Genomic DNA, 16,764 nt, shown 5'->3' on the forward strand with positions numbered 1-16,764 from the left:
TGCTCCGTTAAGTTCCATAGAAGAGTTAGCATGTCTCTTCTCCCATCAGGGGGTTTTATGAAAAAAATTATCTGGATCTAAAATAAAAATGTCCTGGATCTGGGATTTTGTGATGAATTCAACTCAAGTATATAATGAGGGGCTCAATGTCTCAATCACTTAGAAAAAGTTTGAATTGTTACAAAAGGGTTGTTGATTTATTATTATCTTGCTGTTTCTCTCCTAGTGTTCTATTAAAAGAAATATCTCAATCCCTCTCAATATAAAGTGAAAGATAAGAGGAATGGGATCTATAGTAAGATAATAGGATTATACAAGAATTGCATTTTTTAAAAGGCTGATAAACTATTTTAAATATTTTTAAATGTGATAAATATTTTGATTCCTTTAGAGTTTTCTTTTTGGTAGCTAATACCAAATTCCAGAAGCACAAGTTATATACATGGCCTACCTCTCCATACATTTGAAACTTTTGAAAGTTGAGGTGGCCATTTCATTTTAGCACAGAAAAAAATTTTCCCAGTATCTTGCTAGACTCTTTATTTTCCAGAAAGTAATATTTCTCTCTAAGTATAGCTATAATATTCTACATCTCTGGATACCTGAATTTATAAGAATAAATATTTATACTAAACATCTACATCTCTGGATACCTGAATTTATAAGAATAAATATTTATACTAAATGTTTAATAGGTCTTTTTGTATTCTTTTTAAATTTTGCTATGATAGCATATTAGTGAAATTTCTTAATATTTTTAAAATTCTAAATCATTCGGACATTTGAAAATAAAACTAGAAATCCTCGAAACTTGTTCATTCTTACTACTGGTAAAATTCACAATTTCAGGCATAAATATAAAAATATTCATGTAGCTAGGAATTGCTCTGAATATAATTATTATACTTAATTTATTTTAATCACACTTGGAACCAGTTTCAGATGCCAAAAGAATACCCAGTCAGTTGACATTCACTAGGCTAAGCTAAGAGTAACAAGCAGTGGTGACGTGAATGTGATTCAGCAACTTTCAGGCTTCCCAAGGGGGGTATTTTCATATAATGTTATATGGACGCATGCATGTGCTTGGATATTTCCTATGTGACATATGAATGTGGCAAAATACATATTTTGGGAAGTTTTAAATTTGCATAAAGTATTAGCAATCTCACATTTTATATATTAATATAATTGAGTGTTTAATGGCACATAATGGATTTTGATTATATATCATATCAGTTATATGTAATTATACATTGTATGTAGCTGAAATCAGAATTAAACATATTTTATTGAACATCCATTTTCTTTTGTTATTTAAGTGCAAGAGGATAGCCACTAAGGAGAGTGTGGACACTTCTGAGCAGTCTGAGAGGAAAGTTAACAGGCTGTAAGAGTCTTTCAGACTCTGCTTTATGTTGTCAGGGCCTGTGTTTAGCCTAATCCCCCATCAGATTGATGATACCACCATTTGTATTTATAAATGGTAATAATGTGGGTTCATGTTTATTATCCTATAAAACAGAAAAATCTAGAATCTGTCAGGCCAGCCTTCTGCCTAGTTTGCTATGCTCGGATCGATTTAACGTATTATGTTTGTACTATTGAGACAGAAGAAAAATTCAGCGCAGAAGAGGGAAAACAAGAAAGAAAGAGAACATATCGTTGAGTTTTAAAAAGATGAACAAGGCCTCATTGTTACAAATCCCTGTTTATTTTTCCTGGTCAAGCACTGGAAGTTTTATTTATGCTTAATAGACTGCATTTGGCATGTCTAAAAATGACAGAAGTGTGAATTATGAATGACCTTCCACCTATTCAGGAAGTTGTAATAATTGAAATAATAGAGAAACATACTCCCTGCAAAATCTGGACAGAGAGACAACTTTTTCAGACTACTGCTATCTTCCCACTTTGAAGCTGACAGTTCACTTCTTCCCCTTTCAGCTCCCAACATTCAACCTGAATGTGTTATGTCCTATAGCTTGATTCAAATTACCAGTCAGAAGACTAGGAAAAACTGAATGGAACTTTAACGTTTGGAGGTCAGGTGGGAGGGGAGGTAGGTGACAGTTTGCATATATGAACAAAGTCAACATTAGATATGAACACACCCGTCAGTCTTGGTGCTGCAAAGAAGTAACACCAAGTATACAGAGAAAATGTGTGCACATATGCTGGCTTCAGCAAACACAGTCCATGCCCTAATCTACCCATACCAATGTGGGAAACCCCAACGCCAAAGGGCAGATGTGATGTCAACTTTTTAGCCTTTAGAAGAAAGATCCCATTATATATTCTGAGCCTAATTAGTAAGAAATAACAAGAAGTGTCTTCAGCAGACAGAGAGACTGATGATGGAATGTAAAGATATTTGTTCAACAGAATGGAAGCTTTATCATGTCCAAGCTTCATCAAAGCAAACCATCCTTGGTTTCCTTAGCTTCTCCAGAGAGACAGTATCCTATGCTTTTCTTTCTCAGTCTAAACTGAGAAATACCAGATAATGTCTGCTATATCTGCTTCTAAAATGAAAAATATGTATCCACTGGTTATTTTAAGAACAAAAACATTCACGGAGAAGTCCCCCCCCCCCACATTTTAGTTCTTTATTAATAATATGAAGAGAAAGCCAAGTACAATTTATTAAATGAAACAGAACTAAGAATTGACGGTTGGTCCCAGTTTGCATAAATAGGGCAAGTGATAAAGGTCCCTTATTATACCTGGACCCTAAAGTGTTGTCAGCCTGAAAGCCATACAAGTTGTCCCTTTAAATAATCTCTAAAGATCTCTCTACAGACTCCACAGAAAATATCCTTAGCCACCTGCCTTTAATGTGGCCATTTCACCTCCTTCTATGAAAACTGGTCATTCTGGGTAGTTTCAAAATGTTTGGGAAGAGTTCCATCATTACATGGTAAGGGAGCTAAAAATCATCATCACTATTTTTACTAGGCTGGAGGTTTTTCTTGTGCCCTTGACCAACATTTTTCCTCCTTAATGGTTTGTAATGCATTCTGAGGGCTATTTTTTTGGCACCATTCCAGAAATAGCTGAAGTCTAGTATGAGTCTGATGCTTTGAGATCTTCCTGAATGAAAGGTGTTGTATACTATGCAAACATTAATTACTGGTAGTTAAAATGTGCACAGAGTACTTTAGATTATCATATTTTTCCATTTATGCGGTCTGAGAATCTTAGTAGCATTCCAATTCTGTGCAGTGTTAGGGGAATGTAGTGTCCTGGGCATTATTACATGAAGAAAACTTTTTGGGGGCGAGGGGAGCAGTGCTGTTTGTTTTATCATGTAGGTATCAAACGGCAAACTCTGTCTTGAGACAGCTTCATCTTCAGGTGAAGGAAGTCAATTATCAGCCAAACAACATCCCCCCCAAAGTCAGCTTGGGCATAGTTCACAAAGCCAGTCTCTGGGCATTGCCAGCTGGCGTTCATCTTAAAACAGCAGAGCATAACTTTGGTATAAAAGTGGAACTTGACTTAAAAGCAAAGCAAAGAAAATGCCCAAAGCCAATAATAATTTTAACATCAAAAGAGGTCATTGAAAATGTGGACAGAAATCCTTGTAAAGGAAGAGCACATTAACAAATTACCTGACAGTCTACGCAAACGTCTGTGTGTGTGTGTGTGTGTGTGTGTGTGTGTGTCTTTTTAAGTGAAAAGGCTAACAAATTACATTTTACTTTTTACATAGCTGACCTTCCCTCCCTTCTTTTTTGCATAAATTGCATTAATTGAATGATGCAGGAAAACATTTTTTTCTCAGTAAAAAGCCAAAGAAAATAACTTGATAATTGAACCCGTAATAAGCCTGCAATAATAATATGACTCTAGTGTCCCAGCACTCTGATGCTACCACTGACGTGGCCTGAAGGAGAGAGAAAGCGGGTGTGCCAATTCGGCCATGATCGTCCTGGAAGCAGTTAAAACTTTATAAGGTAAAGCACAAACGAGAACAATGCCTGTTCCAACTGAAAGCACTGTAGAACTTTGCTGCTGTTCATTAACCACAAGAGAGCTGGCAGAATCTCCTGTGTGAATTCCAACCTGGTATTCTCTGAGGAGCACTTGTTCTTCTGCATCTTATTTCTTCAAAATATATATCAGGCATTAGATAATCTCTTATCGACACAGTTCTTTTTATTCAGAGTGAAAAGCAGACTACTTTTATTCTACTTACTAAATACCAGCTGTCAAGGGCCCATTTAAAAATGAAAGGACTTATCACCTTGTGTAAATGACAAGATTAATAATGTCTTGGGTTTCTGAGAACTTTATTCCACTTGTAGACCATGTTAGGGCAGGCCAGGAGTTTGAATGAAATCATGCTCCTTCCTATGATGCAGAATATATACACACATATAAAATGTTACCCCAAGGCACACACCCAGGTAATTCCAATTATCATGAGTGGAAGGGCAGGTCTTGTTTCAGGCTAAAAAGTCAACTTAAATACATGTAAGTGATCTGTCTGATTACAACCAATTTGGTTTCATGAAGAAGTATTAGAGGAAAACTCCTATTGAGAGAGCTATTCCATAAGTACACGAAACTTAAGAACATATCATAAATGAGAACTGGCATTGTTTGAGGTGGATAGGGGGTCTATGGGTCATCTTGCCATTGATTTAGGTGAAGGGTATAGAAACATGAAGGTATAAGGAAACATCAAATGATGGAGAGAGAGGCAGGAGCAAGGTGACACCAAATCTAAAGCAATGTGCTACATCCACCCCTCAAAAATGGTTTGTAAAAGTAAGATATCTATAAGATATCTACAGAGTCTAAGGAAAGGACATCGGAATACTCAGAATAAAAGAAAACTCAGTGAATGATCTAGATGTTTGGCCTATTTCACGTTTAACTCATGGGTACTTGTAGATGTAAATGAAATCTCTGAATAATTAATAAACCGTTTTCAAGCTTCCTCTGCCTTTTTGGTCCTCTTGAAGACCTATTCTGGAAACGGCTTTCGTCATCCAACTCTCTGCCTTTGCTCTTGCCCTGCCTACCTTTCAGTACCAGCTCTTGCTCCTGAAAGCAACCAGGGACAACTTCAGATTGTTAAACGTAAAAATATTGAAGCATTGTCTGTTTCAGCATAAATTGCCAGCAAGACACTGTGTGACAAGCAGTATAGTTATTGTAGCACTGTAGAGAAACTTTAAGGAATAAGGGAAGAATTCATTAGGACTTCAAGAATAAAAGTGTTTTTAATGCATCTGCTATTTTATGACTTGAGTGTGATTATGGTCTTAATTTACTAGTGTCTTTTGTGTGGCCCTCTGTTACAAAGATAAATTACTATAGTTAATACAATATTTTCAGAGGGGAATAAAGATATCAGTCAGGAGCTGAAGCTACTTTGAAATTATGGTTTAGCAGTTAGGCCAGTATTTTCAGAATTCCTATCTCTAAAAACATCACTGCGGTAATTTTAAAAACATGAATGAAGGAGATCTAAAAACAATAATTAGTCTTTTCTAGGCAGTATTGTCAAGAAAAAACAACTTCCACAAAGCTAATTCTGGTTTGGAAAAAAATGTGGAATAAAATAACTCACAGGAGTCTATTGGAAAACATAAACTCAGGAAAACCCCCTCTAATAAAATCTTGTAGAGAGGTATTAGAAAAATGTTAATTGAATGGCCTTTGTTTTTATGATACAAAACAGATTACGTCCTTTATCAACTTTACTTGAAAATCAAAATCCATGCTCAGAAACAGAAGTACTGTTTCTAAGTACTTCTTTACCCTCAAACAATTCAAAAATGGACTTTATCCAGTATACATGTTTTGACTGTCCCACTATACAAAACTGTACTGTCATCTTACCAAGCACATTTATTCTCTTTTGTAGAACTCCTCCACATTATTATAAAACTGACCCAAACTGATTAAACTTGATCGTTAACACTGGAATTTGTAAAAATCCGTATCTTTGCAGAGTAAACTCTAATTTAGATTCTCTTGTTTTGTTCTGGATCATCGTTTCCCATCTTTTATAGATAGCCTAATTATTACAATGGTCAGACTGCAGTTGAAAGAGTCACTGAAATTCTTCCTTTTTATAGTTGTGTTATTAAAATCCTTTTTTAAGAATTTGAGTTCTTTCTAAGAATCAGAGCAAAGAAAAAGAGTTTTTACAATTTCTGGTAGAGTGCTTCATTTGCTTTCGTGTTACGCAGGTGAATTGATACTGTTAATGCTTAATAAGTACTCCTGATTCAGGGTCTCTCTTCCCACCTGGATATGAAATAATAGCTCCCACGATGGGGGTGTCCCTTATGTGATGAGCTGTGTTTATTCACCATTTGGCAGCTCCTATTCCTCAAGAAAAAGAGAGCGAAAAATAGACCTAGAGAATCTCTTTAGTCAGCTCTTTTCTCATTGTACCTAGTCCAACATTCACATTTCAAAGCTGTCTGGAATTGCTAGTCTTAATTGGCTTTTAGAAATAGGCACACAAGCTTATAGATGAATCTGTTTATAATACATGCATACACTATTTGGGTGCCTGTTCTCTTTTGTCTTGTCAACTGAGCTGAGTGTGACTGTATGCTTGTATGTCTATCACACGAATCTGACTTTTACCTCTGACTTTTCTCTTGTTTTTTTATGGGTGAATTTACTTGACCATGTAATGTCAATTTCACAATTATGTTATCTGATATACACTCTGTTAGCATCTTATATGTCCGCCAGCATAACACACAAGTTTAAAAAGAAATAATAGGTATGTGTCTCATACTGGCCTTTTGTGTTTTTCCTGATTAATCATTTTCCCTGGTTCTTCAGCTCAAAAAAGTGAACATGCTATTTATTAAAATATGAAACCGGCATATTTTCTTTTGAAAAGCAATGCATTTTACATTGGTTACCTCAAAAGTAACTATGTAAAAATTATAAATGCCTATTCTAAAAAGCAATCTAATTCAGAGTTAGAACAAAATAGTTTCCTTTTTCCGTGCAATCAAGATCCCCAATGACAAGAGTATATTTATTATAAAATATTAAGCACATAAATAATAAATGAAAAAATGAATTGGGCACAAGTTTGTTTCTTCAATCACCTTTTCACTGATCCTGCAACAATTTTATCTGTCTAAGAAAATAGCTCCTATTGTCAGTAAATATGGATAACAAATTATTATCATGATATAATTATATTATTTCATCTTACAGTTGCCTTTTGAGCTCCTTCAGTTCCTGTTTTAGGAGACATAACCCAAAGAATTCACTCATTTACAACACCTATGTATTTCCCATATCTACAAATAGTGGGTACTCAAAAATGTTTGTTGCTGATGGTGACAGTAACTCGTATGACAGACTTGGGATATTTTCTGCTCACAATCAATAGCTAATTTAATAATATTTTCCTTTGTCAATAATGTCTCTTGTTTTCTTACGGCAAAGGGGAAAAAAACAATGGAATGGTTCATTATTTTTGATATATGTTGAAGATTTTTAAATGATTCCCATTTAAACCTGATTTTACAATTTACTACCTCTTATACAGTGTAGTCAGTAAAAATTATCTGATGGCTGGTAAAATGCCAAAGAATAATCTCATAATGATGATTGAAATAGAGTCTTAGACTATATGACGCTAGCATTACTTAACAGCTTTCAATTGAAAACATCTAATTTAAACTTTTCTTTTTCTTGGTGGTGATTTTCATAGCAGATTTGCCAAGCAACTATTTCAATATGGTCTTTAAAACATAATTTGATTTAGGTAATCATTGGGTTAAAAGTTATAAATAATGATAACATAATTAAATTCTAACTCAAAAATGTTTATAAAACAAAAATTAACGGGCTGAACTTCTTGTTGTTTTAGGTATTGTCATACTCAGTTACAAGATTCATAACCTAGCTTTATTGAGTGCAAAATATGTTTTATGATATTTTCATGATCTTATTTCACAGTTATTATTACTAAAGTTAAGATCACTGCATGGGCCTCCATAAAGCAATTTCCAGCAGTGATATTTTTATACTTTTCACATATACAAAAAAAAAGTGTTTTGATTAACCTAAAAGTGTTTCTCATTTATAATTAGGCAAATCAACATAAATGCACAATGAGATAATTTCACACATAGATTATACAGATATATCTACCTACTATTTCTAATAAATCTATGTAGTATTTCAAGTATATCACTTCCAATTCCTGCATAAATTCACAAAGTGTTCTTGATTAGCTCAATACTTTCTATGAATGTCTCCCTGTTATAATGGTAAAGAATAAAAGGTAAAGAACAGCTAGCAACAATTAGTATTCAGTTTTCAAATCATTTAATCACACCCAGAAAATGTGACCATTTATGAAGTTTACTGGTACAAAGTGAATTAACTACCCCCAAAAAAAGTAGTAGTAAAAGAAAATAATACTGAAAATGACTTTATTCTGCATCTTGTCTTATATTTGTGCATTACCTTTCACCATATCAGCAAACAGGCCACAAGGGTCTATTGCAGCTCACTGTTATTTTTATTCTTCAGGCTTCACTGATACTTTAGTGTTCTCAAAGAAAGACAAGAAAATCTTTACAACATACCTGATCATTTATCTGGCATGCAACGAGGTTGTGCTGATCATAACAGCCAGCGAACCTGATGTACTTGAGCCAGCTTCCTACATCTGGTTCACTAGCATCTATGCAGAACTTCACATTGCAAAACTCATCTAAGATCTAGAAGGAAGAAGATGGGAACAATCAGTTTCTACATTAGTTCATTCATTAAAATGGTTAAATGCTTGAAAATATTTAAATGTATATTCCTCCTTTTAATCTTTCAAGGAAAAAAGTCAGCATGAATATTAATAAAGGAGGAACGTTATCTTAAAAGTGGCAAAGTACTGTTTTTTAAAGGAACGAAGCAATTGTGAATTACTACAGAAACATTAATTGGTTTTTTAAAATGCTTGTTTCCTTGTTATGCATGAATGAGTGCTATTGACTTAATTTCACCCAATGTGATTTTTACAAAAAATAACATTGAACAGTGTATATTAATATAACATTTCTCAACTAAACTGTCAATATTTTAGGTTCAGATAGTCTTCCCATGTACTTTCACATTTTTTTGCATTAAATTAATTCAATTTAAAAACTTTAATCCAAATATTATTAAATTCATTTTCAGTTTTCATTTCATTACCATGAAATCGCATCCTTACTTGAAGAAGGTAATCAGATTTGTATCATAGATACATCTAACCAAACTAAAGAAAAGCAAATGAAAGCAAATGATTGGTAAACACTCATGCAAAATAAGGCAACTTAATGTTTTAGTTAACAGATGCCAATGCATATTTCAATTTTACCTTTAGTAAGCAAAATAACAAAACTGGCTTGTGAACAAGTAAAAAACATACAAGAATACTGTAGTAAATTGTCATCATTATATATGGTTGTGTACGGTTATTTTTCATGAGATTTTACACTCAGCCTAACCTAATACTAATCATTACTTAGGGCACCTATTAAACAAAAATTGAAATAGGAAATGTCTACTTTTAATGTTTTACATACCCAAACGAAACTACTCTGATTCACTAGCAGCAATAATGTTTAAAACTGCAGAGTTGTTGACCTGACGGTGAATAACTAGAAAGGCTGGTAATGCTCATGTCAATCAGTTAGTGCAAACTTGAGGAAGTTTCCTATCAAAGACTAAACAATATAGTCTAGAACAAGAACTAATGAATTAAATAAGCCCCACAGCACTCTGCTGTATCTATACCTACATAAAAGTCAAAACTAAACTCTTGGGTATACAAACTAAAAGCAATTTTGCATAGAATTCAGGTAATCACCCAGTTGCAGATTCAAGTCATTAACTCACCACAAACTTCAAGAAGAAGCCCAGTGCTCTGAGGGCTCTAGTCAAGAGGCATTATGAATAAGCCTTTGGCCATGAGGCAATTAAAGGGCAATAAGTAGTCCCACAATTTATAAAAGAAAAATCGGAACAGAAGATAGGGATAATAACTGCTATACACACACCCATACACACACACACACACACACACACACACACGCATGCACGCACACCCCCCCCCCCCACATCAAGTCTTTTCCAAGAGTGCTTCTTCGCACTAAAAACAAGAAAAAGTCTACATTAAACACTCTCTCTAGCGAGGACAGATTTTTAACAATTTGTTATAATAACAGTACAAACTTTTAAGTTGTTTTCTTCAACTCTCAATGCTAAGTAACTCAAATGGCAACTTGAGATCCCCCCCTCCTCATATGCCTAACAGAACCATAAATAACAATAGTAGAACACATTTTAAAATAGTAAGAAGTTGGGTTGTTGTTTGTTTGGGTTTTGGTTTGTTTGGTTTCTAGTAGATCTTTTGTTGTTTGTTTTCTTGACTAGCAAAAAAGAAAGGAAGAAAAAGCCAGCTCTACTGACACACTACAGAAATATTTAATGAAGGAAATAGGATGAAGTCAGTGAAATGTAACACCAGTTTCATTTCATATTTGTGGAAGACGTGGAAAACTTGTTAATTTCAAAGTCAAGAATATCTATCCCCTTAGTTTACCATATTCCCTTTTGCGGGGGCAGGGAGTTGAGTATTGCATATACTACACATAAAAACTCTAGGTGTAATTTTATTCCGTGTTAACATTATTGCCATTGCCACTGTCAACAGTGAAATTAATTTAAAAACAGGTTCATTTCCAAAGAATGTCTCTTCATATATATGTTACATGATTATTCAAATATTTCACCAACATATTAACTTTCTTACCCTCAGTATTCTTGCCCCAAGACAAAAGCTTAACTTTCTTCAGAAACTATCCCCCCTGAGTAAATTATTTACTTTTGATTTGCTAGCAGAACTGCATTTGTCTGTCCAATGTCTTAATCATCTCAGAAATCTCGAATAACATAACAGCACATCTTCCGTCATTTCATCTAACACACTCCTGTGTTTTTAAAAGCTTTCAAGTTCCAGAGATAGCTTAAAAAAAAATAATTCCCTTTAGGTGGACTTTAGAGAAAGGCCCTTTCAAAAAAACCAACAGCAAAAGAAGAAGGAGGGAAAAAAAAACCCCCCACAATTTGGCCAAAGGGTCCGAATGTGACTTTCTCGCAAAGCAGCACACGATGTTGGACAGCAAAGCTGTTACTTGGCAAGGTGGAACTCGGCCGAAAGCGGCTCCAAAATCGCGTGGCCGGTGCCAGGAATTCAGATTTTGGCAACCCCACCTTCTGCGTCCCAGATACCCACGGACAGACACACGGAGGGAGGGGAAACAGGAGAAGAACGCGAGGAAAAGAGGCCGACAGCCGGCAGAGAGACACACCGAAGGCCGGACGACCCACCCCGGAGACGCGTCCACACCGCACCGTTCCACAGGAGGAACAAGGAAATCGCCAGTCCCGGCAGCGTAGATAAGCAGCAGGGCTCCGCGAGACTGCGGGCAAGTAGGAAAAGAAGGCTGGGGGGTGGGGGGCGCCCCGGAGAAGGGGTGCCAAGGCAGGAAACTGTCCGAAGTTACAAACTATGCACATCGCCAAGACTTTTTTTTAAGTGAGTTCTCTTACCTTCAGATTTCTATGGCCTCAACTCAGCAATAAAAGGCAATCACAGAAGAATTAAAACAAACAAAATAAAATAATCAGCAGCCCCCAGTTTTCCTGCACGACAATCCTTTCAAACGATCCCGAGCCACATTTCAAGAAATTAAAAAAAAAAAATTAAAAAATTAAAAAAAAAAGCCTCGCGTCTGGATTTCCGAAAGGGTTTCTGATAACTTTGTCCGTCTCTAGGATCTCGCCAGGACCACGCGTTTCAGATTTATTGTCCGCCAACAGTGTGTTTTTAAAACCAGAAAAGCAGTCTCCTCTCTTCTGAGTGACCCGGGTTTGGGGTGTTTTGGCTTTTTTTCCCCCTTCCTAAAAGAGCTCGGAGCTATTCCTTCTGGTTCACATCACCTCCCTCTTTTCTCACTTTCTCTTGCTCTTATCAGCCCGATGTGTAATGAAAGTTATCTGAAACCCACTAAAACTTCTTCCACTTCTCTCTCCCAGTTCCAAAGGTGGGGAGGGGGGAACCGGCAGGAGGAGGAGAGTTTGAAAAGGTGGGGGGCCTGGGGAGGCGAGGGGAGCTTTAGCCCCCTTTTAGATCTTCCGCAGCGCCTTCCCCGGTCCTAGACCCTCACGGGATCGTCCCCTTTCGCAACTCCAAGCTCAGCCGCCCGGTTTCTGTTTCATGAACTGTCTCTTTAAAGAGGATCTGCTCGGCCATCCAGAAAGAACCCGGGGTGAGGGAGAAAGGGAGCTATCTCCCGCCGCCCAGAGTGATCGGAAGCCAGGGAAGCCAGACGAGCTCCTCTTTCAGTAAATTTTTAAAGTGACAGCAGCCTCCTCTGGCGGGAGAGGTCACAAAAAGGTCGCCAAGACCTAAGTCCTATAGGGACAGACTGATTATGGATGCACCATTCCCCTTAAACATGTAGATTTCTCTGGGTAAACAACCAATGGGGAGATCTCGCCAGGCAGGATTTCTTTCCCCAGGGAAATATCCTCTCTTTCAATGTCCTGAAAGCACAAGTGTAAGAGTGAGTGAGTGAGTGAGTGAGCGAGCGAGCGAGCAAGCGAGCGTGCGTGTGTGTGCGCGCGCGTGTGTGTGCGTGCGTGTGTGTGTGTGTGCGTGCGTGTGTGTGTGTGTGTGTGTGTGTGTGTGTGTGTGTTGGGGTGGGGGATGGGAGTGATGGGGTGAAGTGCTTTCGGGACTGTGAGGGTGTGTGCTCCGAGGCTGGGGGTGGGGCGCTGGAGGGGCAAAGATGAGGTTTCGGGTAAAGGGACGCCAGCTCAAGCTAAACATGATTAGTTTAGAAATTCTCAGAAAACAGCAGCCTAAGAGTGAAAAGTTGACATGTACATTTCCAGTTTTCTAAGCACCTTTTTATATTATTGAAATTCGTACTAATTTATTTCCTCTATTATTATACTTAGGTCAGCAGAAGAGCATGCTACTGTTTTCAAATCATGTTTTTCTTAGGAGGAATTTAAAAATCTGAAATATTATTTGCATGTAACTTACCCAAGTGACGTATTATAGACTTACAGAGATTGCCAATTGTTTGGTGAGTTTTTGCCATATTCTTTGATATACTAATTTTTAAAACACCATGAACACAGAAAAATGAAATTAAGCAATTTGACATCTCATTATTTTTAAACTTTTAACATTACAATTCCTACTTTTGGTGATCCGGTGACTAATAACTTTCTAATATATATGGTCAATTTTTATCAAGGTATTTCAGAAACGACATTGGACGAGGAATACAGGAAATGTTTGGCAAAATAAAAGGGTCTACGGATTTATTTTAGCCAACCTTGGAAAATTTAGTAAAGCCCGTCGGTTAAGTGGAAATAACGCTTTTTATCACAAATCTCCATTCATAAAAACAAATGGACAAAATCCAACTTCTCACTTCAACAATGGAAAGTTAAGCAAAGTAAAGGAGTCAAGGGACGCTTGCGGGGGAGGGGTGGGAGGAAGAGGATGGAAAGCGTGTTAATGTTGAACTTTATCTGCAAACGGGGACAGGTCTCCTTTTTATTTTCTCCAAGTACAAATAGGTATGTAAATCTAGTAAATCTCTATTTCCCCAGAATGATGATTTAAAAACAAAAATAGTAACAAAAAGGAGGGATGTAAGGGAGAGAAAATGACAAGAGGTGGTGAGTAATTCGTTTCGGTGGCCTGTTATCTATGACATTGAACTGTTATTTCAGATAATGGCCATTGTTTGAAGGAAAATCGCATAGCAGTGGTAGGTAACACAGGAAAAATCCTTTGTAAAGAACCTAAAACCCGGTCAGATATTCCCATAGAGTTCGGCGCTTGAGAACCTTTAAGAGCCCACGGTTTGTTGCCATTGATTTCCTGCCCTTCCTCAACTTGCCCATTGTCAGAACCCCCTCCCCCCCTTTTTTTTTAATTTAGCCATAAATTGGACCGGCTCGAGCTATGAGCTGTTCTATTTTCTTCCTGTCAGGATGAGGGATTTGTTTTATGATGCATTGTGTATTAAATACAAGTAATCTGGTGAACCGATTGCTTCAGACAGTGCGGCCTGATCAGGGGGCCTGAGAGCTTAGCGCCCCAGTTCTCCTTCCCAGCCCCGCAGCCCCCACCTCCTTGCCCTTTACAAAGCTGCTCTGAAAAGAAGGAAACGTCGGTGGGTAAACAAAAGGTCGTGCGGAATCAGTGTCAGGTCTTGACGAAATTAGGATTTCGTGGAGAGGGCCTCCGAGTTTTTTCCCTTATATTGGGTTCGGGTGGGGGAGGCGGGGCGAGTTTTAAGGTCCGGGTACTTGCAGGTGCTGCAGGAGGCCGGTAGATGGCATTGCGCCCCGAATTACGGCGCAGCGCCCGCGGCTGCCGCCACCCAGGTGAACTCGCTGCCTCCCGCCGGGCGCGGCCAGCCTGGCTTTGCCCTCCGCCTTGACGGCAATCCGTGCCTTCCCCAGCCTCAAACTGGGATAAGCGCACCCTGCGGTCCAGACCCGCAGACAGGGGCCTGAGCTAAGATTATTTCTACGTATATGAAGTTCTGTATCCCCCAAATAGAACCAAAAGATTTAACACTTTCTCTCTGAGGTCTTGGAATAACTATCTAGAGAGACGGGGTAGGAGAGGGTATAGCCCCATCACTGTTTTATCATCATCATCATCATCGTCCTCCTCGTCATCGTAGTCAGTCTTGTTCTACTGAATAACTTGTGAGAAAGAATAATCATCAGAAGGGCAAGGCAACCACAAAATGACCCCCCCACCCCGCGACCCCCTCTCCGCTTTGATTATATAATAATGACTTCATATAAAGGCAAAATCAACCCACTTTTTCTTGAGGACACAACTTGATGTTTAAATATAAGGTCCTGAAATCCCAAAGTAGTGTATTGGCCTTGTTTCTTATAAAAGGAGCCTCTTGCTGTTTAAACACTTAACCCTTTAGAAGACCCTGACCTACTCGCGGATCTGGAGCGAAACAGAAGAGGAGACAGGGCTGGAGGGAAAAGTTTTTGCAGGGGGCTTGTTTTTTCTCTGGCTAACTTGCTTTCCATCAGGAGATTTCTAAAATAATAAATACTAGGAGCCAAATACCACCACCAATTCCCTTTATTCCATGGGATTTCTGGTGAAATCTGTTTACAGTAGTTCCCAGTTACAAATTAATCTGTAAAAGCCGCTGTCTGCTCAGCAGTAATCAGTAACATGCGTGTTCTGCAGTTTTTAGCGCTGCCCTTGAAATGGGCTATTAAAAATAATGGTTTTACTATAATCTCAAACCAGCTTTAATTTGCAAACATGTATCAAGACAGATGATCTAAATATTATTAAGGGGATGGAATGGGAGAACATACTACAACAAATGTATAGCTTTGGGGAAGGTAGAAAATAGAGTGATTTATCAGCAATGTTTAAAAAGAGAATCATATTTTAAAAACATTTTTCCAGAAGAAATGATTGTTTTTTCTGCCCTGTTCTGTTAATTGTTGTTTACCAGGAAAAGGGAATTGGAAAATATGAGGTCCAAGTGTGAGTTGATAGATTTTCTGGGAGCTGTAAAGATCCCCCTTTGGCTGATGGCAGGGCTAGGGTGGGAGAGGTTAATGTGTTTTCTTCCTGGTTTGAAAAGGGCATAAACCCTCCTCAGGCCCCTTCCTTCCTCCCCCATCTGGGTAGATTGCAGAATCTTTAAAAGGCTCAAAGATTTCCAATAAGGCCACTGGCTCTGCCTTCATTGTGTAACTGTTTATTTAAAATAAGTCAATATATTAGTTAAAGCAGTAAGAAGTTAGTGTTCTAGTATTCAAGTGATTCCCACAAGACTGTAAGCTGATGCCTCTTTTAAGCCTTAAACTTCATGGTTGTCCCAGAAGTAAAAGTTCTGCTAATGGAGACCCTATGGGCATGGTACATTCCAGCACATCATTAAAGGAAAGAAAAGCAGTCCAGCCAAAGCCAGATGAAATGACTGCACTGTCCACTTTTAATAGGCTTCCTGTGGACAAACAGCCCTGTAACACTCTGCAGAGGACAATATTTAAAAACAAGACAACTTGCTGGCAGTTTTCAATACCATAAAGTTAATAAAGTATGTTCCCATTCACCCTGACATTATGTTTTTAGTTTATAGAGGAAAGCACTTTATAACCTCAGCCTAAGTAGAGTTCACTTAATTCTGCAGCTTTGGGTTTCTTTAGGTGGCTAAACATGCACTGAACTCCAAGCCTGACATTTTTGTTTTAACACTCTTTATTTTGTAGTTTTTCAAGGACATACAAGTGCATTTTTACATTTCTCAAGTGCAGTTTTTCATTTGTGGAGATCCTGTTAAATCCTGTTTCATACAGTTCATGTCAAGAAGCATGAAATAATCTGAGAAATTGACATTTGGCTGAACAATAACTGCTTGCTAATTAAATTAGCTTCATGTATAGATATTGATGTGTGTTTAAAAAGAAAATCAATGCTCTCTTTTCCACATCAGAATAGGGTTTTGTAAAATCTTACCTAAGATAAGAAAAACATGTCTTCAAGACTCGAGGATATAAATATTTCTCCCAATACAGAAAATTGAATTTGTCACTCCATTTTCTTTCCCTCCAATTCTTGATCACCTACAATTTCTTCACCTAATTTTTTTTTTTTTTTAACCAACGAATAAGCCTTATGATGGTTTAACATTT

The 16,764-nt window shown here is 37.5% G+C and overlaps 1 protein-coding gene across 4 annotated transcripts in view; it reads right to left on the reverse strand.

Moving 5' to 3' along the window:
* MECOM (MDS1 and EVI1 complex locus) overlaps positions 1-16,764 on the reverse strand; it is a 546,907-nt gene that overhangs the window by 49,523 nt on the left and 480,620 nt on the right. For all 4 annotated transcript variants that reach the window (XM_054580389.1, XM_054580380.1, XM_054580366.1 and 1 more), the window contains exon 3: positions 8,592-8,726. In XM_054580389.1, the coding sequence (XP_054436364.1) occupies positions 8,592-8,726 (135 nt within the window). The remainder of the gene's footprint in view (positions 1-8,591; positions 8,727-16,764) is intronic.

The sequence above is a fragment of the Pteronotus mesoamericanus genome, unplaced genomic scaffold (assembly GCF_021234165.1).
Source record: "Pteronotus mesoamericanus isolate MK-2021 breed Mesoamerican mustached bat unplaced genomic scaffold, CSHL_Meso_final contig_116, whole genome shotgun sequence".
NCBI classification, from domain to species: Eukaryota; Metazoa; Chordata; class Mammalia; order Chiroptera; family Mormoopidae; genus Pteronotus; species Pteronotus mesoamericanus.